The 25710-nt window shown below is 46.0% G+C and overlaps 1 protein-coding gene across 1 annotated transcript; it reads right to left on the bottom strand.

The window, feature by feature from the left end:
- Window positions 1-5530: 5530 nt before the first annotated feature.
- LOC115115148 (delta-type opioid receptor-like) lies at window positions 5531-24647 on the bottom strand. The gene is made up of 3 exons (XM_029643641.2): window positions 24412-24647; window positions 9280-9635; window positions 5531-9189 (listed from the first exon to the last, which is right to left on the bottom strand). Exons 1-3 carry the CDS (start codon window positions 24645-24647, stop codon window positions 8660-8662), a joined length of 1122 nt encoding a protein of 373 aa, XP_029499501.1. The 3' UTR covers window positions 5531-8659.
- Between the last annotated feature and the right edge of the window lie 1063 nt (window positions 24648-25710).

Consider the following 25710-nt stretch of genomic DNA (forward strand, 5'->3'; position numbering starts at 1 on the left):
GGAGAGACAAGCACGGCGGCGCGGTAGGATGCCCGAGAGTCAGCCCCAAAAATGTATTGGGGGGGGAACAGGGAGAGTGTGGCAGAGTCAGGAGTCAGACCTGAGCCAACTCCCCCTGTTTATCGTGAGGAGCCAAGGAGGAGATCAGAACCAGAGCTGGTGTTGGAGGTGAGCGAAGCAGAGACTGTGAAGGAGTTAATGGGGAAATTGGAGGAGAGAGATATGAGGGAGTTGCTGGTTTGGTGCATGAGGCACGACATTCCCCCGACGGAGCGTGTCAGGGATTTGATGGCACCTGGGTCAGCTCTCCATACTCGTCCTGAGGTGCGTGCTAGTTGTCTGGTGAAGACTGTGCCAGCCCCCCGCACCAGGCCTCCTGTGCATCTCCCTAGCCTTGCACGTCCTGTGCCATCTCAGCACTACAGTGCTCCTAGCAGTGCTAACCGTGGCGGGCGTGGTACTGGTCAGGCACCGTGTTATACGGTGGTTCGCACGCACAGTGTCCCCAGTACGCGTGCTTAGCCCAGCTTCCCACATCTGCCGGGCCAGGGTGAAGATCCAGCCAGGGCAGTTGGTGCCAGCCCTGCTCTCAAGATCTCCAGTACGCCTTCACGGTCCGTTCCATCATGTGCCACCTCCACACACCAGCCCTACGGTGGCAGCTCCCCGCACCAGGCTTCCTGTGCGTGTCCTCGGCCCAGTACCACCAGTGCCAGCACCACGCATCAGGCCTACAGTGCGCCCGCCTGTCCAGCGCTGCCGGAGCCTTCCTCCTCTCCAGCGCTGCCGGAGTCTCCCACCTGTCCAGCGCTGCTGGAGTCTTCCTCCTCTCCAGCGCTGCCGGAGTCTCCCGCCTCTCCGGCGCTGCTAGACCCTTCCTCCTCTCCAGCGCAGCCGGAGTCTCCCGCCTGTTCGGCGCTGCCAGAGCTCTCGCCCCTCGGTCCAGAGGCGCCAGAGCCCCTCATTCCAGAGGCGTCAGAGCTCCTCAGTCCAGCGCTGCCAGAGCCTTCCTCTACAGCGTTGCCGGAGCTTCCCGTCTGCCCAGCGCCATCAGAGTCGCCAGTCTACCCAGCGCCATCTGAGCTACCCGTCAGCCCAGAGGCGCCAGTCAGCCCAGAGGCGCCAGTGCCGCCAGTCAGCCCAGAGGCGCCAGTCAGCCCAGAGGCGCCAGTGCCGCCAGTCAGCCCAGAGGCGCCAGTCAGCCCAGAGGCGCCAGTGCTGTATTTATCGAGTCTCTCTCTCAACCTGCCCCGAGCTGCCAGAGCTTCCGCCCCTCTGTCCCGAGCTGCCCCTCTGTCCCGAGCTGCCCCTGTCCCGAGCTGCCCCTCTGTCCCGAGCTGCCCCTCTGTCCCGAGCTGCCCCTCAGTCCAGTGGGGTCATTTAGAAGGGTCGCCGTGGTTAGGAGGCCACGGAAGCGGACAAGGTGGTGGATTAAGACTTTGGTGAAGTGGGGGCCACGTCCAGCACCAGAGCCGCCACCGCGGACAGATGCCCACCCAGACCCTCCCCAATAGGTTCAGGTTTCCTGACCATAGTTTGCTTTGTATGTTTCTATGTTTTGTTTGGTCAGGGTGTGATCTGAGTGGGCATTCTATGTTACATGTCTAGTTTGTCTATTTCTATGTTTGGCCTGATATGGTTCTCAATCAGAGGCAGGTGTTAGTCATTGTATCTGATTGGGAACCATATTTAGGTAGCCTGTTTGGTGTTGGGTTTTGTGGGTGATTGTTCCTGTCTCTGTGTTTGTTTGCACCAGATAGGCTGTTTAGGTTTTTTCACGTTTATTGTTTTTGTATACTGTTCGTGTTTTCATCTTTATTAAAGATGTATACAAGTAACCACGCTGCATTTTGGTCCGCCTCTCCTTCAACTCAAGAAAACCGTTACAGACACGGTCTCAATCTCAACCACACTGCCCTAACCCAATCTGGACAAGAGGAATACCTATGTGAGAATGCTGTTCATCGACTACAGCTCGGCATTCAACACCATAGTACCCTCCAAGCTCGTCATCAAGCTCGAGACCCTGGGTCTCGACCCCGCCCTGTGCAACTGGGTACTGGACTTCCTGACGGGCCGCCCCCAGGTGGTGAGGGTAGGCAACAACATCTCCACCCCACTGATCCTCAACACTGGGGCCCCACAAGGGTGCGTTCTGAGCCCTCTCATGTACTCCCTGTTCACCCACGACTGCGTGGCCACGCACGCCTCCAACTCAATCATCAAGTTTGCGGACGACACAACAGTGGTAGGCTTGATTACCAACAACGACGAGACGGCCTACAGGGAGGAGGTGAGGGCCCTCGGAGTGTGGTGTCAGGAAAATAACCTCACACTCAACGTCACCAAAACTAAGGAGATGATTGTGGACTTCAGGAAACAGCAGAGGGAACACCCCCCTATCCACATCGATGGGACAGTAGTGGAGAGGGTAGTAAGTTTTAAGTTCCTCGGCATACACATCACAGACAAACTGAATTGGTCCACTCACACAGACAGCATCGTGAAGAAGGCGCAGCAGCGCCTCTTCAACCTCAGGAGGCTGAAGAAATTTGGCTTGTCACCAAAGGACAAAAATCAGTTCACCACCTAACTGAGGAACTCAATTTAACCTTGCGCAATATCCTAGATGCAGTTACACCCCTAAAAACTAAAAACATTTGTCATGAGAAACCAGCTCCCTGGTATACAGACAATACCTGAGCTCTGAAGCAAGCTTCCAGAAAATTGGAACGGAAATGGCGCCACACCAAACTGGAAGTCTTCCGACTAGCTTGGAAAGTCAGTACCGTGCAGTATCGAAGAGCCCTCACTGCTGCTCGATCATCCTATTTTTCCAACTTAATTGCGGAAAATAAGAACAATCCAACATTTATTTTTGATACTGTCGCAAAGCTAACTAAAAAGCAGCATTCCCCAAGTGAGGATGGCTTTCACTTCAGCAGTAATACATTCATGAACTTCTTTGAGGAAAAGATCATGATCATTAGAAAGCAAATTATGGACTCCTCTTTAAATCTGAGTATTCCTTCAAAGCTCAGTTGTCCTGAGTCTGCACAACTCTGCCAGGACCTAGGATCAAGGAAGACACTCAAGTGCTTTAGTAATGTCACGGCCTGGCCATAGAGAGGCTTTTTAATCTATATTTTGGTTAGGCCAGGGTGTGACTAGGGTGGGCATTCTATGTTCTTTTTTCTATGTTTTTGTATTTCTTAGTTTTTGGCCGGGTATGGTTCTCAATCAGGGACAGCTGTCTGTCATTGTCTCTGATTGAGAACCATACTTAGGTAGCTCTTGCCCACATGGGTTTTGTGGGTAGTTGTTTTCTGTTTGTATCACCTTTCAGAACTGTTTCGGTTATTCCTTTTGTTACTTTGTATTTAGTGTGCAGTTCTATTTAATAAATATCAACACGTACCACGCTGCACCTTGGTCCTCACCTTCTTCCTCTGAATGCCGTTACAGAACTACCCACCACCAACGGACCAGGCAGCGTGGTAAAAAGGAGGAATGGACATGGGAGGACATTCTGGACGGGAAGGGATCCTACACATGGGAGGAAATCCTGGCTGGAAGGGATCGCTTCCCAGCCAGGAGAGCGGAGGCAGCAGCTCGTGTACGAGGGAACACGGCTGGCAAGGAAGCCCGAGAGGCAGCCCCCAAAATGGTTTTGGGGGGACACACGGGGGAGTGTGGCGGAGTCAGGTTGGAGACCTGAGCCCACTCCCCTTACTTACCGGTGCGAGCAGGTGACAGGTCAGGCCGAGTATTCACAGGCCGGTGTGCTCGGTGCCAGAACGGAGGTGCCAGCTATGTGGTCGAGACCACCAGTGCGCCTCCACGGCCCTGTGTATCCGGTGCCTTGGCCAAGGAAGCTCTACTTTCCGGCTACCCGGATAAGGCACTAAATAAACTTCAGTTAGTGCTAAATACGGCTGCTAGAATCCTGACTAGAACCAAAAAATGTGATCATATTACTCCAGTGCTAGCCTCCCTACACTGGCTTCCTGTTAAGGCAAGGGCTGATTTCAAGGTTTTACTGCTAACCTACAAAGCATTTACATGGGCTTGCTCCTACCTACCTTTCCGATTTGGTCCTGCCGTACATACCTACACGTACGCTATGGTCACAAGACGCAGGCCTCCTAATTGTCCCTAGAATTTCTAAGCAAACAGCTGGAGGCAGGGCTTTCTCCTATAAGAGCTACATTTTTATGGAATGTTCTGCCTTGCTGTCTCTGCCTGGCCGGTTCCCCTCTCTCCACTGGGATTCTCTGCCTCTAACCCTATTACAGGGCCTGAGTCACTGGTTTACTGGTGCTCTTTCATGCCGTCCCTAGGAGGGGTGCGTCACTTGAGTGGGTTAAGTCACTGACGTGATCTTCCTGTCTGGGTTGGCGCCCCCCTTGGGTTGTGCAGTGGCGGAGATCTTTGTGGGCTATTCCCCGGCCTTTTCTCAGGATGGTAAGTTGGTGGTTGAAGTTATCCCTCTAGTGGTGTGGGGGCTGTGCTTTGGCAAAGTGGGTGGGGTTATATCCTTCCTGTTTGTTCATGTCCCAGGGGTATCAGCGGATGGGGCCACAGTGTCTCCTGACCCCTCCTGTCTCAGCCTCCAGTATTTATGCTGCAGTAGTTTGTGTCGGGGGGCTAGGGTCAGTTTGTTATATCTGTAGTACTTCTCCTGTCTTATCCGGTGTCCTGTGTATGCTCTCTCTAATTCTCTCTTTCTGTCTTTCTCTCGGAGGACCCGAGCCCGAGGACCATGCCTCAGGACTACCTGACTACCACCTTGCTGTCCCCAGTCCACCTGGCCGTGCTGCTGCTCCAGTTTCAACTGTTCTGCCTGCGGCTATGGAATCCTGACCTGTTCACCGGATGTGCTACCTGTCCCAGACCTGCTGTTTTCAACTCTCTAGAGACAGCAGGAGTGAGAGATACTCTTAATGATCGGCTATGAAAAGCCAACTTACATTTACTCCTGAGGTGGTGACTTGCTGCACCCTCGACAACTACTGTGATTATTATTATTCGACCATGCTGGTCATTTATGAACATTTGAACATCTTGGCCAGTACAGAAACCCAGCCTAAAACCCCAAACAGCAAGCAATGCAGGTGTAATGCACGGTGGCTAGGAAAAACTCCCTAGAAAGGCCAAAACCTAGGAAGAAACCTAGAGAGGAACGAGGCTATGTGTGGTGGCCAGTCCTCTTCTTGCTGTGCCGGGTGGAGATTATAACAGAACATGGCCAAGATGTTCAAATGTTCATAAATGACCAGCATGGTCGAATAATAATAAGGCAGAACAGTTGAAACAAGTGTTTAAAGACCTTAATTGTTTAATTCTAATATTAGATTATTCAAATATTTAATACAAATTTCCAAAAGGTCTTTTTGTTTTGCTTTATAGCACTATTAAATGCTCCAGAGCTAGGTTTTTCTAGGTTTAGAAAGCAAAGATAGCAGAGCAAATACTTCACATTTTTTAGCCATATGTTGCATAACAGTGATTACAATATTTGTTCAGAATATTGACAAAAATATTGATCTTAAAGGGGCTTAGCCATCAGTGACAGAGATGACAAGCCAATGACGGAGTTGACAACAGATTCTCAAAAACAGAAATTTTTGACTCTAAAAGTAAAATACAAACATTTGTAAGCTATGGAAAATGATTCATTTGAAAATCCCCAATACAAACATACTCATTCTATCAGATCTTTCAGCAATCTGACAGAGTTGATGTTTTACAAAGATTACATTTTTCTTCTTCATTCAAGTGGTATACACAGCAGCAATTTAGTTTTTCCTCAGTTGCTTCGTCTCTAAAACCCAATTGCATGTAACATATTTAAACAAAAATTCATGTCATATTTTAATCTATCAGGCAGATGGAGTTGACAGTTTATGATTGTGACCATGGTGATTCCAATATTGTTTGTTAAATCTATAAAAAGTAGAGAACTTTACAGACCATGAGTGGTTTTGTTGCACTAGTAATGAGGACATGAATATGGTTTAGCTGACCATGCTCATTCCTGATTAATTTAGGATTTTGACAAATCTGATGAAGTTAACCACATCTCTGGACACATCATTCAGAAAGCACATTTTTGAGATAAATATTCTTTAAAGTCACAGAGGGCTATTGCAAGTAACTACATACGATCATTTTTCAGTTAATATCCATTATCGGCAGAGAACACTTTGCAGTTTTAAGCTAATTTCCTGTAATAAAAAATGAATAAAATCATGGCTTATGAAGTGTTCAAATGCTATCTGGGGGGCCCGACCTCAGGAGGTATGCTACACCAGGGATTGAACTGATGTCTGTGCCCAATGAGGGGTAGCGTATTGGTCATTATGCAACAACACCAGGGAAAGGGAGATATCTAGTCAGTTGTACAACTGAATGCCTTCAACTGAAATGTGTCTTCCGCATTCAACCCAACCCCTCTGAATCACCATTAATTAACATCCATGTCTTCGGCACCCGGGAAACAGTTGGTTAACTGCCTTGCTCAGGGGCAGAATGACAGATTTTTGGCCCTGGCCGATGCAACAACTGGATGTAATCTGGTTTTTAGGGATACAGCTATTTCAACTTTACAGTGCCTTGCAAAAGTATTCATCCCCCTTGGCATTTTTCCTATTTTGTTGCATTACAACCTGTAATTTAAATGGAATTCTATTTGGATTTATGGCAATGGACATACAGAAAATAGTCCAAATTGGTAAAGTGAAATGAAAAAAATTACTTGTTTCAAAAAATTCAAAAAAATAAAAAACTGAAAAATGGTGCGTGCATATGTATTCGCCCCCTTTACTATGAAACCCCCTAAATAAGATCTGGTGCAACCAATTACCTTGAGAAGTCACATAATTAGTTAAATAAAGTCCACCTGTGTGCAATCTAAGTGTTACATGATCTCAGTATTTATATACACACACCTGTTCTGAAAGGCCCCGAGGTCTGCAACACCACTAAGCAAGCGGCACCACCAAGCAAGCGGCACCATAAAGACCAAGGAGCTCTCCAAACAGGTCAGGGATAACATTGTGGAGAAGTACAGATCAGGGCTGGGTTATAAAAAAATATATGAAACTTTGAACATCCCATGGAGCACCATTAAATCCATTCTTAATAAATGGAAAGAATATGGCACCACAACAAACCTGCCAAGAGAGGGCCGCCCACCAAAACTCACAAACCAGGCAAGGAGGGCATTTTTCAGAGGCAACAAAGAGACCAAAGATAATCCTGAAAGGAGCTGCAAGCTCCATAGCGGAGATTGGAGTATCTGGCCATAGGACCACTTTAAGCCGTTCACTCCACAGAGCTGGGCTTATGGAGGCGGCAGGTTAGCCTAGCGGTTAGAGCGTTGGACTAGTAACCGGAAGGTTGCAAGTTCAAACCCCCGAGCTGACAAGGTACAAATCTGTCGTTCCTGCCCCTGAACAGGCAGTTAACCCACTGTTCCTAGGCCGTCATTGAAAATAATAATTTGTTCTTAACTGACTTGCCTGGTTAAATAAAGGTAAAAAAAAAATGGAAGAGTGGCCAGAAAAAAAGCCATTGCTTGAAGAAAAAAATAAGCAAACATGTTTGGTGTTCGCCAAAAGGCATGTGGGAGACTCCCCAAACATAAATTGAGCTTTTTGGCCATCAAGGAAAACACTATGTCTGGCGCAAACCCAACACCTCTCATCACCTCGAGAACTCCAGCATGGTGGTAGCAGCCTCATGCTGTGGGGATGTTTTTCATCGGCAGGGATTGGGAAACTGGTCAGAATTGAAGGAATGACGGATGGCGCTAAATACAGGGAAGTTCTTGAGGGAAACCTGTTTCTGTTTTTTTGCGACTGGGACGGAGGTTCACCTTCCAGCAGGACAATGACCCTAAGCATACTGCTAAAGCAACACTTGAGTGGTTTAAGGGGAAACATTTAAATGTCTTAGAATGGCCTAGTCAAAGCCCAGACCTCAATCTAATTTAGAATCTGTGGTATGACTTAAAGATTGCTGTACACCAGCGGAAACTATCCAACTTGAAGGAGCTGTAGCAGTTTTGCCTTGAAGAATGGGGGAAAATACCAGTGGCTAGATGTGCCAAGCTTATAGAGACATACCCAAAGAGACTTGCAGCTGTAATTGCTGCAAAAGGTCGCTCTACAAAGTATCGACTTTGTGAGGGTGAATAGTTATGTACGCTCAAGTTCTGTTTTTTTGTCTTACTTCTAGTTTGTTTCACAATAACACATATTTTGCATCTTCAAAGTGGTAGGCATGTTGTGTAAATCAAATGATACAACCCCCACAAAAATCTATTTTAATTCCAGGTTGTAAGGCAAAAAAACAGGAAAAATGCCAAGGGGGATGAATACTTTCGCAAGCCACTGTAGATTCCTTTCCACTGAAACCTAGATGGGGGAATTTATGCCTGCTATGTTAGGTTAGAGGAAGAGTAAATCTAGTTTTTGTCTGGATGGGCCAAAAAATGTGACATCACACTCTATGCAAATGTTGCAGTGGGTTTTGTGCTGTAGGTCTAAAGCCAGAGCTACTGTCAGAAATCTGTGGAGAACTGTGTGACATCAGTCTGTAAGTCGGCCTGGACTGTCCGTGAGCGGGAGTCTCCAGGACACTGCTCCATGCCTAGTCATACAGGCTTCCTCACCAACACTCTCGGGGGACACACGGTGGTGGGCTCTCGCGTGGAGTTGTGGGCTCTGGAGAAGCTGCTCTGGTCCATGTTGGGGCGGAAAGGCAGGCAGAAATCCCTAAAGCACCTCTTGAAGTTCGCGTCCAGGAAGGCATAGAGCAGGGGGTTGAGGCTGCTGTTCATGTAGCCCAGCGCGATGCACAGGTGCCAGCTGGCGATCACATAGGGGTTCGTGCTGTTGATCTGCACCATGGTCCTGAGGATGATAAAGATGTGGATGGGCGTCCAGCAAATTATGAAGACCGCCACCACCACCAGGACCATGTGGGTAATGCGCCGCATATTCCTATCTTTCTCCTTTGAACCGGAGAGCAGCCGGACATTCTTCAGGCGGAGAATCATCAGGCCGTAGCAGATGGTGATGACCAGGGTTGGCACCACGAAGGCAAATATGAACACGCAAATCTTAGTCACCGTGTCCCAGTACCAGTCTGGCTGAGGAAACTGTAGCATGCAGCCTGTATTGCCTGAGGGATAAACAATCAAATGGTTAGCATATGGATATGTGGATGTTGGTGTCTGGAGCACATACGGTACAGCTCACATGGACTGCTCACCTTTGTCTGTCACCTTGGTAACCGCCATGACCATGATGGGCACTCCTATGGCAGAGGAGAGGATCCAGATGCACACGTTGATCATCTTGGCCTTGGCAGGTGTTCTAAAGTCCAGGGCCCTGACCGGGTGGCACACAGCGATGTAGCGGTCCACGCTCATCATGGTCAGGGTGAAGATACTGGTGAACATGTTGTAGTAGTCAATGGCGAGGATCACTTTACACAGGAACTCGCCGAAGGGCCAGGTGTTCATCAGGTACTTGGCACTCTGGAAGGGCAGAGTGCTGGTAGCCAAAGCATCGGCCAGGGCCAAGTTGAAGATGTAGATGTTAGTGGCTGTCTTCATTTTGGTGTATCTGGACAGAGAGAGGTCAATGCTGTTTATTAGCTTGTCAAATACTACAGATCTCAGAAGGCAAGGTATCTGTATTGCATGGAGGTGTAATTCAAATCAAATTTTATTTGTCACATGCAATGCAACAAGTGTAGACTTTACAGTGAAATGCTTACTTACAAGCCCTTAACCAACAGTGCAGTCCAAGAAGAGTTAAGAAAATATTTACCAAGTAGACTAAAATAAAAAGTAATAATAAAAGTAACACAATAAGAATAACAATAACGAGGCTATATACAGGGGGCACCGGTACCGAGTCAGTGTGCGAGGGTACAGTTTAGTTTAGGGAATTTGTACATGTCGGTGGGGGTGAAGTGACTATGCATTGATAATAAACAGCGAGTAGCAGCAGTGTACAAAAGGGAGGGGGGGCTCAATGTAAATTGTCTGGTGGCGATTTTATTAATTGTTTAGCAGTCTTATGCATTGGGGGTAGAAGCTGTTGAGGAGCCTTTTGGTCCTAGCCTTTGGTACGCTCCGGTACCGCTTGCTGTGCTGTAGAGAAAATAACTTGGGTGACTGGAGTCTGACAATTTTATGGGCTTTCCTCTGACACCTCCTATTATATAGGTCCTGGATGGCAGAAAGCTTGGTCCCAGTGATGAACTGCGCCATTCGCACTACTCTCTGTAGCGCCTTACGGTCAGATGTTGAGCAGCTTCCATACCAGGTGGTGATGCAACCGGTCAGGATGCTCTCGATGGTGCAGCTGTATAACCTTCTGAGGATCTGGGGACCCATTTCTCCCTCAGTCTCCTGAGGGAGAAAAGGTTTTGTCGTGCCCTCTTCACGACTGTCCCGGTATGTTTGGACCATGATAGTTCGTTGGTGATGTGGAAACCAAGGAACTTGAAACTCGACCTGCTCCGCTACAGCCCCGTCGATGTTAATGGGGGTGTGTTCGGCCGAGCTTTTCCTGTAGTCCACGATCAGCTCCTTTGTCTTGCTCACATCGAGGAAGAGGTTGTTGTCCTGGCACCACACTGCCAGGTCTCTGACCTCTCTATAGGGCGTCTCATCGTTGTCGGTGATCAGGCCTACCACTGTTGTGTCGTCAGCAAACTTAATGATGGTGTTGGAGTGGGGGCGGCCCGTCAGGAAGTCCAGGATCCAGTTGTAGAGGGAGGTGAGAGTTCTTAGCTCAGAGTTCTTAGCTTAGTGATGAGCTTTGTGGGTACTATGGTGTTGAACGCTGAGCTGTAGTCAATGAACAGCATTCTCTCATAGGTGTTCCTTTTGTCTGAGAAAGGGCAGTGTGGAGTGTGATTGAGATTGCGTCATCTGTAGATCTGTTGGGGCGATATGCAAATTGGAGTGGGTCTAGTGTGTCCGGGAGGATGCTGTTGATTTGAGCCATGACCAGCCTTTCAAAGCACTTCATGGCTACAGATGTGAGTGCTATGGGTCAGTAGTCATTAAGGCAGGTGACCTTAGTGTGGTGGTCTGCTTGAAACATGTAGGTGAGACAGACTCGGTCAGGGAGAGTTTGAAAATGTTAGTGAAAACACTTGACAGTTGGTCAGCGGATGCTTTGAGTACATGTCCTGGTAATCTGTCTGTCCCAGCGGCTTTGTGAATGTTGACCTGTTTAAAGGTTGATTGGTAATTCATATATACAAAATAAAAAACATTACATCCTGTCAGCACGCCCACAAGCGTGCTGAATGACGCGTGGAAGAGAGCGAGGAACGAGATGGGAGAAACAATCCAGGCTATTTGCTCAGAGACCAGCGTAATAATGTAACGAAACAAGCAGGGAGCAGGTTTCAAACCCTCAACATTCTAGCCCGAAGTCCAGCACGCTATCGACTGTGCCCAAATGTATCAATTGGGGTTGGGCCGATTGTGACTAAAAACACTTTATTAATTGGAATCTTTAACATATTAAAAAGTATTATTATTCATTTTTCACAAGTGTAGCAGGATGGCTATTAGCTGCAACAATAGACTATTCAACTTTTACCCCCCGCAACTTGCAAAAAACAATTTGTGTCTATCTACCTACACACGTATGTACCTACACATGGTTAATGTTCTGAAAATGTTTTTTTATATGTATATATATGTGTGTAAGTTATGGCTCCCGAGTGGTGCAGCGGTCTACAGTCCCTGGTTCGAATTCAGGCTGTATCAAATCTGACCGTGATTGGGAATGCCATAGGGCGGCGCACAATTGGCCCAACGTCATCCGGGATAGGCCTTCATTATAAATATGAATTTGTTCTTACCTGACTTGCCTTTGAACCTTTATTTAACATGTAAAAAAAAACAACTGGCGGCAACTGCAGCGCAACTTGCAATGTATTCGATGCTTAAGTAGTCTAAAGTGTTACATGTTTTAACTCAAAACAGCATTTCTTCAACATCTTTATGCTTTTGTTAATCTTCTAACTTTTTTTCTGTAGCAATTTTGAGCAAATTGCTCAAGGGCCACGGTTCATTCGTCTGTGAAGATGAAGTTATTGAATGTCTCGCCAGCTTTAATCCATGCCTGGGCCTGCAGGATGCAAAGTTCTTTGTTTGTCAGACTAATCATTGGAATCATTGACTCACTCACGCGTTGAAAAGGGCGAGGAATGAGATGGAGTCACAGTCCATGCCAGGCACACCTGTGAGCTCTGGAACACCATCTCTGACAGGCAGAGTCAACATACGTGGCAGGTTCACCCTGACATTTCCATTCCTCTTCTGACAACAGAACTTGACCAACTGCTCACCAGGCACAGCAAGTGCCGCTCAGACCGTTATGCTGTTCTGCTGTGTAACCGAAGAGATACCACGAAGTTGGCACAGAATACATAGCTTTCCCGCTGCTGACGTCTATTTCAGCAATGTTTCGCGCTGCTCTGAGACAAGCATGGAGAAATGAAAATGTTCAAATGTTCCATGGTATTCTTAAGATATGTGTTGATTGAATAAATACATAAATAATAAATAAATAATTCTAAATATCAAACTGACTATTTACAAATTAGAGAGAATGTCTCACCCCATGTTCAAGAATTGCCTTTTTCTCACTCACTCTAGGTTAAATGAAAATCTCCAAAATATCATTACTTTTTTTTTAAATGCGATTGATTTAGAATTATATATATGCCCCTTAGATATTAATACAGTCCCCCAATCCTCTAAATGTAATTATTTGCGGAGAGTCATGTCATTGAAAAAAATATTTGTAGATATACTGTTAAAAATGGTGTAGGTCTTATTTATGTAAAGAGCATATTGTATTTAGAAGCAAAAGCCTACAACTATTTTAGCACCATTTTGCACTGCTCTGAGACAAGCATGGGTACTCAAGCCTACTCCTTCCTCCCCATATGGGAATTTGAACTATGGTCTCTCATCCGCATGACACAGGGATTATTTAGCTAAATAGCCCAGTACTGTACTGCCGACTGCCACGTTGTACAGCGACAAATTTTCCGTTCCAGCAAGTACCAGTCAAAAGTTTGGATATATTTTTACTATTTTCTACATTTTAGAATAATAGTGAAGACATCACAACTATGAAATAACACATATGGAATCAGTTAAGAACAAATTCTTATTTACAAGGTTAGCCCACTCCTTCCTCCCCAACGGGGTTTTGAAACCAGTTTCCCGTGTGCTCTACTCTGTAGTACAAACATGGCATGCTCTCCCTTATGTAAGGAATTAGGGACTTTCCCATGTTTACTACAGTATGTATTGTAGACTGCACAGTAGCCTAATAAACAAATAAACACATTTTGTTAATAAAATAATGATTAAAAAAATACTCTTTCAAAATGCAGATGTTGATTTAGTTATGGATCCATAATGAATTACTATGGAAATAAATATCACTGATTTACAGAAATATTGGAACAAAGTTGTCTAGATAAGGCAAACCATTTAGAATCGTCCAATCCTGTAGCCTACTCCCAACAGTCATGTTGTACAGTCATTTCATCCTAACGGAAACCCCGAGAGTTAAATTTTTTCATTTTTCTCTGAAAAGAAACACCATAATATTAATCTAATTAATTAAGCCAAATTTCTTAAAATCAATCCCATATATTAATGTTATTACAAAAAAGGTTTTACATTCTCAGGTAATGCCAATACGGAATACTATCAAATGCTTCTCAAAGATGCCGTCTGGTGGTCAAACTAGCAATAACTAGCAATAAACAGCAAAAATGGCTGACAATTAAATGACGTTCCACAGAATGCAACGGCAGCACACAAGGTGTGACACAACTGTACGTACAGTCACTGTGGGGACGACGTTGCCCATGCACTTATTGATGAAGCCGATGACTGAGGTGGTGTACTCCTCAATGCCCTTGGATGAATCCCGGAACACATTCCAGTCTGTGCTAGCAAAACAGTCCTGTAGTGTAGCATCTGCGTCATCTTACCACTTCCGTATTGAGCGAGTCACTGGTACCTCCTGCTTTAGTTCTTGCTTGTAAGCAGGAATCAGGAGGACAGAATTATGGGCATATTTGACAAATGGAGAGCGGGGGAGAGCTTTGTATGCATCTCTGTGTGTGAAGTAAAGGTCATCTAGGATTTTTTTCTCTGGTTGCAAGTGACGTGCTGGTAAAATTAGGTAAAACTGATTTAAGTTTGATTGCATTAAAGTCCCCGTCCGCTAGGAGCGCCGCTTCTGGGTGAACATTTTCTTCTGTGCTTATGGCCTTATAGAGTTGGTTGAGAGCAGTCTTTAGTGCCAGCTTCGCTCTGTGGTGGTAAATAGACTGCTACGAATAATATAGATGAGAACTCTCTTGGTAGATAGTGTGGTCTACAGCTTATCATAAGGTACTCTACCTCAGGTGAGCAATACCTCGAGACTTCTTTAATATTAGACATTGAGCACCAGCTGTTATTGACAAATAGACAAATATCGTCTTACCAGAGGTAGCGTCTCTGTTCTGCCAGTGCATGGAAAATCCCGCTAGCTCTATGTTGTCCGTATTGTCATTCAGCTATGTCTTAATGTCCCGTTGGTAGGATAATCTTAATCATAGATCATCAATTTTATTTTCCAATGATTGCACGTTAGCAAGAAGAACGGATGGCAGTGTGAGTTCTCATTCGCCTACGGATTCTCAGAAGGCTGCCTGATCTGCAGCACCTCCCAGTTTTGACCTTTGCCTGTTTTTCTGGACTCCCATTTTCTTGCCTATCCCTTTTGGATTGTTAACCTCTTGAAGCTAGGGGGCACTATTTTTATGTTATGTTTCTCATGACCTGTTGCTAGAATATGCATATAATTGACAGAATAGGATAGAAAACACTCTAAAGTTTACAAAACTGTAAAAATATTGTCTGTGGGTATAACAGAACTGATATTGCAGGCGAAAGCCTGAGGATATAATCCAATCAGGAAGAGCCTCTAATTTTGAAATGTCTGTGTTCCTACGCGTGCCTGTCCTCCATTTAAAGGGATATCAACCAGATTCCTTTTTCTGTGGCTTCCCTAAAGTGTCAACAGTCTTTAAACATTGTTTCAGGCTTTTATTTTGAAAAATGAGTGTGAAGGATCACATTGCGTAAGTGGAGAGGTGGGGGCTCTCCGAGTGAGTTGGTGTGCAATTGAGTAAACCGGCCATTGTTCCTCCCGCTGTTATGGAAAAAGCTACACACTCGGTTGATATATTATCAAATATATATTTTAAAAACTACCTGAGGAATGATTATAAAAAACTTTGACATGTTTCTTTGGATATTATGAAGACTATTTGGAATTTCCGTCTGCGTTGTCGTGACCGCTCTTTCCTGTGGATTTTTGAACATAACACGACAAACATCGGTATTTTGGGTATAAAAATAATCTTTATGGAACAAAAGGAACATTTGCTGTGTAACTGGGAGTCTCGTGGGTGAAAACATCCTAAGGTCATCAAAGGTAAACGGTTAATTTGATTGCTTTTCTGATTTTCGTGACCAAGCTTCCTGATGCTAAGTGTACATAATGCTATGCTAGGCTATTGATAAACTTACACAAACGCTTGGATTGCTTTCGCTGTAAAGCATAATTTCAAAATCTGAGACAACAGGGTGATTAACAAAAGGCTAAGCTGTGTTTCAAAATATTGCACTTGTGATTTCATGAATATGAATATTTCTAGTAATATTATTTGACTGTTGCGCTATGCTATTCAGCGGTTGCAGACGGAAATTATCCCGCTACAGGGATTGGTAGCGTCAAGAAGTTAATAAACATCTTGGACTAAACACCTGCCTCCTGTGTCTGGATTCCTGTCCCGTCTGTGCATTGGCAAAGAGCCCTCGCCAACTACCTACCAACAAGCTCAAGCATTTACCTACGTTACTAGCCTTTTCCCTGCCTGTACTGTTTCCTTTTTGGACCACATGTGTATGACCTTCTGCCTGCCCCTGGACCCAACTACCTGCCTCCTCCTGTGGTCCCTGACAAATAAGCACCTACTGCGACCTGCGCTTGAAACCAGCTCTCTGTCTCCCATCGTGTTCATTACAGGTTATGTTTTAGTTAAAATAACAAACTGAGTGTTGCCAGCATACAGTGTTCAGCTGCGTACTCTGATGATTAGTCTGAAGCCAAATCCAAACTGGCTTCCCTTGACACTTTTATTTGGTGCGCCAGGACAATTCACAACTGAGGTTACTCTGTTTAGCTCAATGCTGAGTTGGGCCAAATGCTTGCTGCCTTCCATTGCATTCAATGTTACAGGCAGCAACAATGTCAGATGCTTTCTGACCAGACAGCATCTGATATACACTGCTCAAAAAAATAAAGGGAACACTAAAATAACACATCCTAGATCTGAATGAATGAAATATTCTTATTTAATACTTTTTTCTTTACATAGTTGAATGTGCTAACAACAAAATCACACAAAAATGATCAATGGAAATCAAATTTATCAACCCATGGAGGTCTGGATTTGGAGTCACACTCAAAATTAAAGTGGAAAACCACACTACAGGCTGATCCAACTTTGATGTAATGTCCTTAAAACAAGTCAAAATGAGGTTCAGTAGTGTGTGTGGCCTCCACGTGCCTGTATGACCTCCCTACAACGCCTGGGCATGCTCCTGATGAGGTGGCGGATGGTCTCCTGAGGGATCTCCTCCCAGACCTGGACTAAAGCATCCGCCAACTCCTGGAAAGTCTGTGGTGCATCTGTTGGTGGATGGAGCGAGACATGAAACGGGCGGGCCAGTCCATAGCATCAATGCCTTCCTCTTGCAGGAACTGCTGACACAGTCCAGCCACATGAGGTCTAGCATTGTCTTGCATTAGGAGGAACCCAGGGCCAACCGCACCAGCATATGGTCTCACAAGGGGTCTGAGGATCTCATCTCGGCCCCCCAAAGAAATGCCACCCCACACCATGACTGACCCACCGCCAAACCAGTCATGCTGGAGGATGTTGCAGGCAGCAGAACGTTCTCCACGGCATCTCCAGACTCTGTCACGTGCTCAGTGTGAACCTGCTTTCATCTGTGAAGGGCACCAGTGGCAAATTTGCCAATCTTGGTGTTCTCTGGCAAATGCCAAACGTCCTGCACGGTGTTGGGCTGCAAGCACAACCCCCACCTGTGGACGTCGGGCCCTCATACCACCCTCGTAGAGTCTGTTTCTGACCGAGTTCATTAGAACGTGCGTTGAAGATGTCGTTCCCATAGCAACGATTAAAACATTCCCAAACCAGAAACCGTGGATTGATGGCAGCATATTCACGTGAAACTGAAAGCGCGAACCTCTGCTTTTAATCAGGGCAAGGTGACCGGAAACATGACCGAATACAAAGAGTGTAGCTATTCCCTCCGCAAGGCAATCAAACAAGCTAAGCGTATGTATAGAGACAAAGTAGAATCGTAATTCAACGGCTCAGACACAAGAGGTATGTGGCAGGGTCTACAGTCAATCACGGATTACAAAAAGAAAACCAGCCCAGTCACGGACCAGGATGTCTTGCTCCCAGGCAGACTAAATAACTTTTTTGCCCGCTTTGAGGACAATACAGTGCCACTGACATGGCCCGCAACCAAAACATGCGGACTCTCCTTCACTGCAGCTGAGGTGAGTAAAACATTTAAACGTGTTAACCCTCGCAAGGCTGCAGGCCCAGACGGCATCCCCAGTCGCGCCCTCAGAGCATGCGCAGACCAGCTGGCTGGTGTGTTTACGGACATATTCAATCAATCCTTATCCCAGTCTGCTGTTCCCACATGCTTCAAGAGGGCCACCATTGTTCCTGTTCCCAAGAGAGCTAAGGTAACTGAGCTAAACGACTACCGCCCCGTAGCACTCACTTCCGTCATCATGAAGTGCTTTGAGAGACTAGTCAAGGACCATATCACCTCCACCCTACCTGACACCCTAGACCCACTCCAATTTGCTTACCGCCCAAATAGGTCCACAGACGATGCAATCTCAACCACACTGCACACTGCCCTAACCCATCTGGACAAGAGGAATACCTATGTGAGAATGCTGTTCATCGACTACAGCTCAGCATTTAACACCATAGTACCCTCCAAACTCATCATCAAGCTCAAGACCCTGGGTCTCGACCCCGCCCTGTGCAACTGGGTACTGGACTTCCTGACGGGCCGCCCCCAGGTGGTGAGGGTAGGTAACAACATCTCCACCCCGCTGATCCTCAACACTGGGGCCCCACAAGGGTGCGTTCTGAGCCCTCTCCTGTACTCCCTGTTCACCCACGACTGCGTGGCCACGCACGCCTCCAACTCAATCATCAAGTTTGCGGACGACACAACATTGGTAGGCTTGATTACCAACAACGACGAGACGGCCTACAGGGAGGAGGTGAGGGCGCCCTCGGAGTGTGGTGTCAGGAAAATAACCTCACACTCAAAGTCATCAAAACTAAGGAGATGATTGTGGACTTCAGGAAACAGCAGAGGGAACACCCCCCTATCCACATCGATGGGACAGTAGTGGAGAGGGTAGTAAGTTTTAAGTTCCTCGGCGTACACATCACAGACAAACTGAATTGGTCCACCCACACAGACAGCATCGTGAAGAAGGCGCAGCAGCGCCACTTCAACCTCAGGAGGCTGAAGAAATTTGGCTCACAAACTTCTACAGATGCACAATCGAGAGCATCCTGTCAGGCTGTATCACCGCCTGGTACGGCAACTGCTTCGCCCACAACCGTAAGGCTCTCCAGAGGGTAGTGGATTTACTAGATGCTGTTCTTCCACTAACCTCACTGCAACTCCCCTCCAAGTCTCCGACCACTACCTTGTATCCTTTTCCCTCTTGCTCTCATCCAACACTTCCCACACTGCCCCTACTCGGATGGTATCGCGCCGTCCCAATCTTCGCTCTCTCTCCCCCGCTACTCTCTCCTCTTCCATCCTATCATCTCTTCCCTCTGCTCAAACCTTCTCCAACCTATCTCCTGATTCTGCCTCCTCAACCCTCCTCTCCTCCCTTTCTGCATCCCTTGATTCTCTATGTCCCCTATCCTCCAGGCCGGCTCGGTCCTCCCCTCCTGCTCCGTGGCTTGACGACTCATTGCGAGCTCACAGAACAGGGCTCCGGGCAGCCGAGCGGAAATGGAGGAAAACTCGCCTCCCTGCGGACCTGGCATCCTTTCACTCCCTCCTCTCTACATTTTCCTCTTCTGTCTCTGCTGCTAAAGCCACTTTCTACCACTCTAAATTCCAAGCATCTGCCTCTAACCCTAGGAAGCTCTTTGCCACCTTCTCCTCCCTCCTGAATCCTCCTCCCCTCCCCCTCCTCCCTCTCTGCAGATGACTTCATCAACCATTTTGAAAAGAAGGTCGACGACATCCGATCCTCGTTTGCTAAGTCAAACGACACCGCTGGTTCTGCTCACACTGCCCTACCCTGTGCTCTGACCTCTTTCTCCCTCTCTCTCCAGATGAAATCTCGCGTCTTGTGACGGCCGGCCGCCCAACAACCTGCCCGCTTGACCCTATTCCCTCCCTCTCTTCTCCAGACCATTTCCGGAGACCTTCTCCCTTACCTCAACTCGCTCATCAACTCATCCCTGACCGCTGGCTACGTCCCTTCTGTCTTCAAGAGAGCGAGAGTTGCACCCCTTCTGAAAAAACCTACACTCGATCCCTCCGATGTCAACAACTACAGACCAGTATCCCTTCTTTCTTTTCTCTCCAAAACTCTTGAACGTGCCGTCCTTGGCCAGCTCTCCCGCTATCTCTCTCAGAATGACCTTCTTGATCCAAATCAGTCAGGTTTCAAGACTAGTCATTCAACTGAGACTGCTCTTCTCTGTATCACGGAGGCCCTCCGCACTGCTAAAGCTAACTCTCTCTCCTCTGCTCTCATCCTTCTAGACCTATCGGCTGCCTTCGATACTGTGAACCATCAGATCCTCCTCTCCACCCTCTCCGAGTTGGGCATCTCCGGCGCGGCCCACGCTTGGATTGCGTCCTACCTGACAGGTCGCCCCTACCAGGTGGCGTGGCGAGAATCTGTCTCCTCACCACGCGCTCTCACCACTGGCGTCCCCCAGGGCTCTGTTCTAGGCCCTCTCCTATTCTCGCTATACACCAAGTCACTTGGCTCTGTCATAACCTCACATGGTCTCTCCTATCATTGCTATGCAGACGACACACAATTAATCTTCTCCTTTCCCCTTCTGATGACCAGGTGGCGAATCGCATCTCTGCATGTCTGGCAGACATATCAGTGTGGATGACGGATCACCACCTCAAGCTGAACCTCGGCAAGACGGAGCTGCTCTTCCTCCCGGGGAAGGACTGCCCATTCCATGATCTCGCCATCACGGTTGACAACTCCATTGTGTCCTCCTCCCAGAGCGCTAAGAACCTTGGCGTGATCCTGGACAACACCCTGTCGTTCTCAACTAACATCAAGGCGGTGGCCCGTTCTTGTAGGTTCATGCTCTACAACATCCGCAGAGTACGACCCTGCCTCACACAGGAAGCAGCGCAGGTCCTAATCCAGGCACTTGTCATCTCCCGTCTGGATTACTGCAACTCGCTGTTGGCTGGGCTCCCTGCCTGTGCCATTAAACCCCTACAACTCATCCAGAACGCTGCAGCCCGTCTGGTGTTCAACCTTCCCAAGTTCTCTCACGTCACCCCGCTCCTCCGCTCTCTCCACTGGCTTCCAGTTGAAGCTCGCATCCGCTACAAGACCATGGTGCTTGCCTACGGAGCTGTGAGGGGAACGGCACCTCAGTACCTCCAGGCTCTGACCAGGCTCTACACCCAAACAAGGGCACTGCGTTCATCCACCTCTGGCCTGCTCGCCTCCCTACCACTGAGGAAGTACAGTTCCGCGCAGCCCAGTCAAAACTGTTCGCTGCTCTGGCCCCCAATGGTGGAACAAACTCCCTCACGACGCCAGGACAGCGGAGTCAATCACCACCTTCCGGAGACACCTGAAACCCCACCTCTTTCAGGAATACCTAGGATAGGATAAAGTAATCCTTCTCACCCCCCTTAAAAGATTTAGATGCACTATTGTAAAGTGGCTGTTCCACTGGATGTCTTAAGGTGAACGCACCAATTTGTAAGTCGCTCTGGATAACAGCGTCTGCTAAATGACTTAAATGTAATGTAAATGTAGTGAGGTCTGCACAACGCATCACCGGGGGCAAACTACCTGCCCTCCAGGACACCTACACCACCCGATGTCACAGGAAGGCCATAAAGATCATCAAGGACAACAACCACCCGAGCCACTGCCTGTTCACCCCGCTATCATCCAGAAAGCGAGGTCAGTACAGGTGCATCAAAGCTGGAGAGACAGAAGCTGTTTTTCAATCTCAAGGCCATCAGACTGTTCAACAGCCACCACTAACATTGAGTGGCTGCTGCCAACACACTGACTCAACTCCAGCCACTTTAATAATGGGAATTCATGGGAATCACTAGCCACTTTAAACAATGCTACTTAATATAATGTTTACATAACCTACATTATTCATCTCATATGTATACGTATATACTGTACTCTATATCATCTACTGCATCTTTATGTAATACATGTATCACTAGCCACTTTAAACTATGCCACTTTGTTTACATACCCTACATTACTCATCTCATATGTATATACTGTACTCGATACCATCTACTGCATCTTGGCTATGCCGTTCTGTACCATCACTTATTCATATATCTTTATGTACATATTCTTTATTCTTTATCCCTTTACACTTGTGTGTATAAGGTAGTAGTTTTGGAATTGTTAGTTAGATTACTCTTTGGTTATTACTGCATTGTCGGAACTAGAAGCACAAGCATTTCGCTACACTCGCATTAACATCTGCTAACCATGTGATTTGATTTGATTTTGACCGTTTGAGCAGACACATGCACATTTGTGGCCTGCTGGAGGTCATTTTTCAGGGCTCTGGCAGTGCTCCTCCTGCTCCTCCTTGCACAAAGGCGGAGTTGGCGGTCCTGCTGCTGGGTTGTTGCCCTCCTACGGCCTCCACGTCTCCTGATGTACTGGCCCGTCTCCTGGTAGCGCCTCCATGCTCTGGACACTACGCTGACAGACACAGCAAACCTTCTTGCCACAGCTCGCATTGATGTTCCATCCTGGATGAGCTGCACTACCTGAGCCACTTGTGTGGGTTGTAGACTCCGTCTCATGCTACCACTAGAGTGAAAGCACCGCCAGCATTCAAAAGTGACCAAAACATCCGCCAGGAAGCATAGGAACTGAGAAGTGGTCTGTGGTCCTTTTTTGGGGGTGTCTTGCTAATTGCCTATAATTTCCACCTGTTGTCTATTCCATTTGCACAACAGCATGTGAAATTTATTGTCAATCAGTGTTGCTTCCTAAGTGGACAGTTTGATTTCACAGAAGTGTGATTGACTTGGATTTACATTGTGTTGTTTAAGTGTTCCCTTTATTTTTTTGAGCAGTGTATAAGCTACACATACGGAGACAGAGGGGCGCTGTTTCGTTTGCTCAAATGCTTTCTCCGGTGAGATGCAACACAGAAACACAGAGAGATGAAAGATCAATAATTTAGTATGGTTTTTTTTTCTTGGTAATTTTTTGGGGGGGAAGGCTGGCTTCCCTTGGCATCCATGAATACACACCACTGGTGGTAGGGGGATCGAGACATGGGCTGTGTCTGAAAACATTACCAGCCATCAAATCCTTGCTTTCTCGTTCCTCCATCCTTGTTTCCTCAAATTCCTCTTAATGTGCATTTTACGCCACTGGCGGTAGGGGGCTCGCGACATGGGCTGTGTTTGAAAACGTTACTAGCCGTCAAATCCTTGCTTCCTCGTTCCTCCATCCTTGTTTCCTCGATTCCTCTCAACGTGCATTGAAGGACCTCCTCCAGTGAGCTTTGAGAGGAATGGAGGAAGCAAGGATGAAACAGTTCGTAATTATAGTTTTTTTCTGACTCAGCCCATGTCATCACACTAATTGCCTCCTCTGACCTAACCAGATAAGATGGAGTTATCTCAAACAAGTTTACTCAACAGCCTTGAATTTGGTGATTAGAACTTGGGTGCCGTTTATTCATTGATCTAAGGCCCTAGTGCAGCCAGAAGCGAAGTCAATACCTCAAATCAGAGCTGAGGTCTATAGAGAGTACAGTTCCAGGTTCATAGGCTAATGTATCATCGCTACCGTAAAAATCACAGTTCACATTTTGCAATTTGACATAATATTCTGCAACAATTCACAATATCTTCATAATATCATAAGCGAGCCGAGCATGTAATAAGCATCACATAAAAGCAACATGAGTTTAGTTTGCTATATTATGTATTAAACATGTATGATGAGATTGACAAGCCTTAGACAATTTTTGCTTGTGAAATTGTTATAAATGTTTATGTAAATGTAATTAATTTAAATCGTTCCTACATGTCTTTGTGTCACTTACAGCCAGGAAGCGCTTTACAATTACAGTGGTGTAAATTAACTAAGTTAAACTACTTTAAAGTACTACTTAAGTAGTTATTTGGGGTATCTATGTTTTACTTTTATTCCTATAAAACATTTTTTTTATACTCCCATACAATTTCCCTGACAGCCATAAGTACTTGTTGTATTTCGAATGCTCAGGAAGGACAGCAATATGGTCCAATTCACACAACTATTAATAGAATGCATTGTCACCCCAACTGCCTCTGATCTGGTGGACTCACTAAACTCAATCACTGTGCTTGTAAATTATGTCTGAGTGTGCCCCTGGCTGTCCATAAATGTAAATAAGTGAATTGTTGCATCTGGTTTGCTTAATATAAGGAATTTGATGTACCACATTTATTTGTACTTGCTACTTATTAACCAGTATGACAATTCAGTACTTTTTCCACCACTGTACTTTAAGTAAATAAAAAAATGATACTTTTAGACTTTTACTCAAGTAGTATTTTACTGGGTACTTTCACTTTCACTTAATTAAGGTATCTTTACTTTATTCAAATATGACAATTGAGTACTTTTTCCACTACTGCAATTTAACTGCTTGATGCTAGAGCTTGGTGGATGGTAGGGCATGAGTGGGGTGGGTTTGTTGTCTCCTTTTCTCACTATGCACCTGTGGCACTACATAGCCTATCCGAAATAATGTGAGTTAGCTGGAGGATGCAAATGCCTCTGATTATATAATAAACTATATCAGTTCACTTGTGGTGATATTCAACATTAAAATTCAATCACTTCACAGTGGAAAACGGACATAAGGGTACTTGTATTAGTTATTTCCATTAGGGTCACCAAAAGAGCTACAGTAGATAGGCTTTCTTACCTCACCACTCCATACATAACGAGAATGTTTCCAAGCAGTCCAACAATGCATATAATAGAGTAGAGAGCAGTTATAGATACTGCGATTTTAATACTTGTGGTGTCCTTCGAAGAACCCTTCTCGGTGTCATTGCCTCTTGATGGCAGCCCTGTAGAATCCTCAGGCAATGTGGCAATGAAAGGGATCACAGAATACAGGTCGGCTAAATCAGCCGCAGACAGGGTAGGAAACTCCATCATATTCAGGTGCAATATTAGCCTAGTAGATAAAACGTCGTTATAGTCAAGGTCAGTGTTGCCTTTTCCTTTCCTGTAGTGCAGATGCTTGCGGACTCCCCAAATGCAGATTTTGTTGAGCGCACGAGAGCAGACGAGGAACGTGTGAAAGCACTGATCAGACCTCATTCAATTGTGATCACTGACATCTCAGGCTCTGGCGAAGTTATGGAAAGATGTTCTGAAAGACAGGTATCCGATCCTATCCCTGTACGAGGTACGCGCAATGCAACGGGGTGGTGATGGCGGGGGCAAGTGCAATCTACTTCCCTTGGCGAGGACACACTGGTGCGAAGCAAGACAAGGGTAGGTGTGTGTGCTTTGCTCTTAAATTGCTCTCTAATTTTCTAATTGACATTAGCCTAATGCGCAAGTTAATGGGCATCGAGACGACAGCCTGCACGATAGCCTACCCGAATGGCTAATGTCTATTAGGCTGGTTGCTAAAATGAAAATAATGCAGTAAAACATTACATATTCTTTTCAGGTCCACCCAGTTTTCAAAAAAATGAATGGCTTGTTTCTACAACAATTTCTAAACAACATATTGCTTCGGGGCACTTATGACAGCAATAACATTTAATTTGATATATATATATTTTTTAACTTATACTCCACTACATTCATAAAGGAAATATGTACTTTTTACTCCCATTGGTCATTCCAGAATTGGAGGACATTTTCTGTCCCACCCATGAAATTTCAAATAATCCATGCCCAAAATACTAAAACATGCACTTGTTGTGTATATTATACTTGTCCTGTGACAAATGTAAATATAGTTGTAGACAAAAAATGGTTCCCCTAAAATGGCATTTTTCTATTGTCCCACCTTCTTGATGACCAACTTGCACATCAAATATAACAGTTCAAATAAGGTTTAAATCCAAAAAATGTTGGTATGATATTGTTGATTTATGTCTCTTGTAGTTGTTCAAACAATTTGTTTAATCATCAACATATTTGAAATGATATCAATTATGCACTGAAGTTGTGTCCCTTAAACCTATTTAGCCTGGCAGAG

The sequence above is a fragment of the Oncorhynchus nerka genome, linkage group LG3 (assembly GCF_034236695.1).
Source record: "Oncorhynchus nerka isolate Pitt River linkage group LG3, Oner_Uvic_2.0, whole genome shotgun sequence".
In the NCBI taxonomy this organism is placed as follows: Eukaryota; Metazoa; Chordata; class Actinopteri; order Salmoniformes; family Salmonidae; genus Oncorhynchus; species Oncorhynchus nerka.

Excerpts from the sequence above, each read along its gene's own strand:
- LOC115115148 (XM_029643641.2), bottom strand. The coding sequence starts at position 24,647 with ATGGAGTTTCCTACCCTGTCTGCGGCTGATTTAGCCGACCTGTATTCT. Across the intron at positions 9,636-24,411 it reads GTTATGTATGGAGTGGTGAG|ATACACCAAAATGAAGACAG; the intron begins GTAAGAAAGCCT and ends CTCTCTGTCCAG. Across the intron at positions 9,190-9,279 it reads TACCAAGGTGACAGACAAAG|GCAATACAGGCTGCATGCTA; the intron begins GTGAGCAGTCCA and ends TTTATCCCTCAG.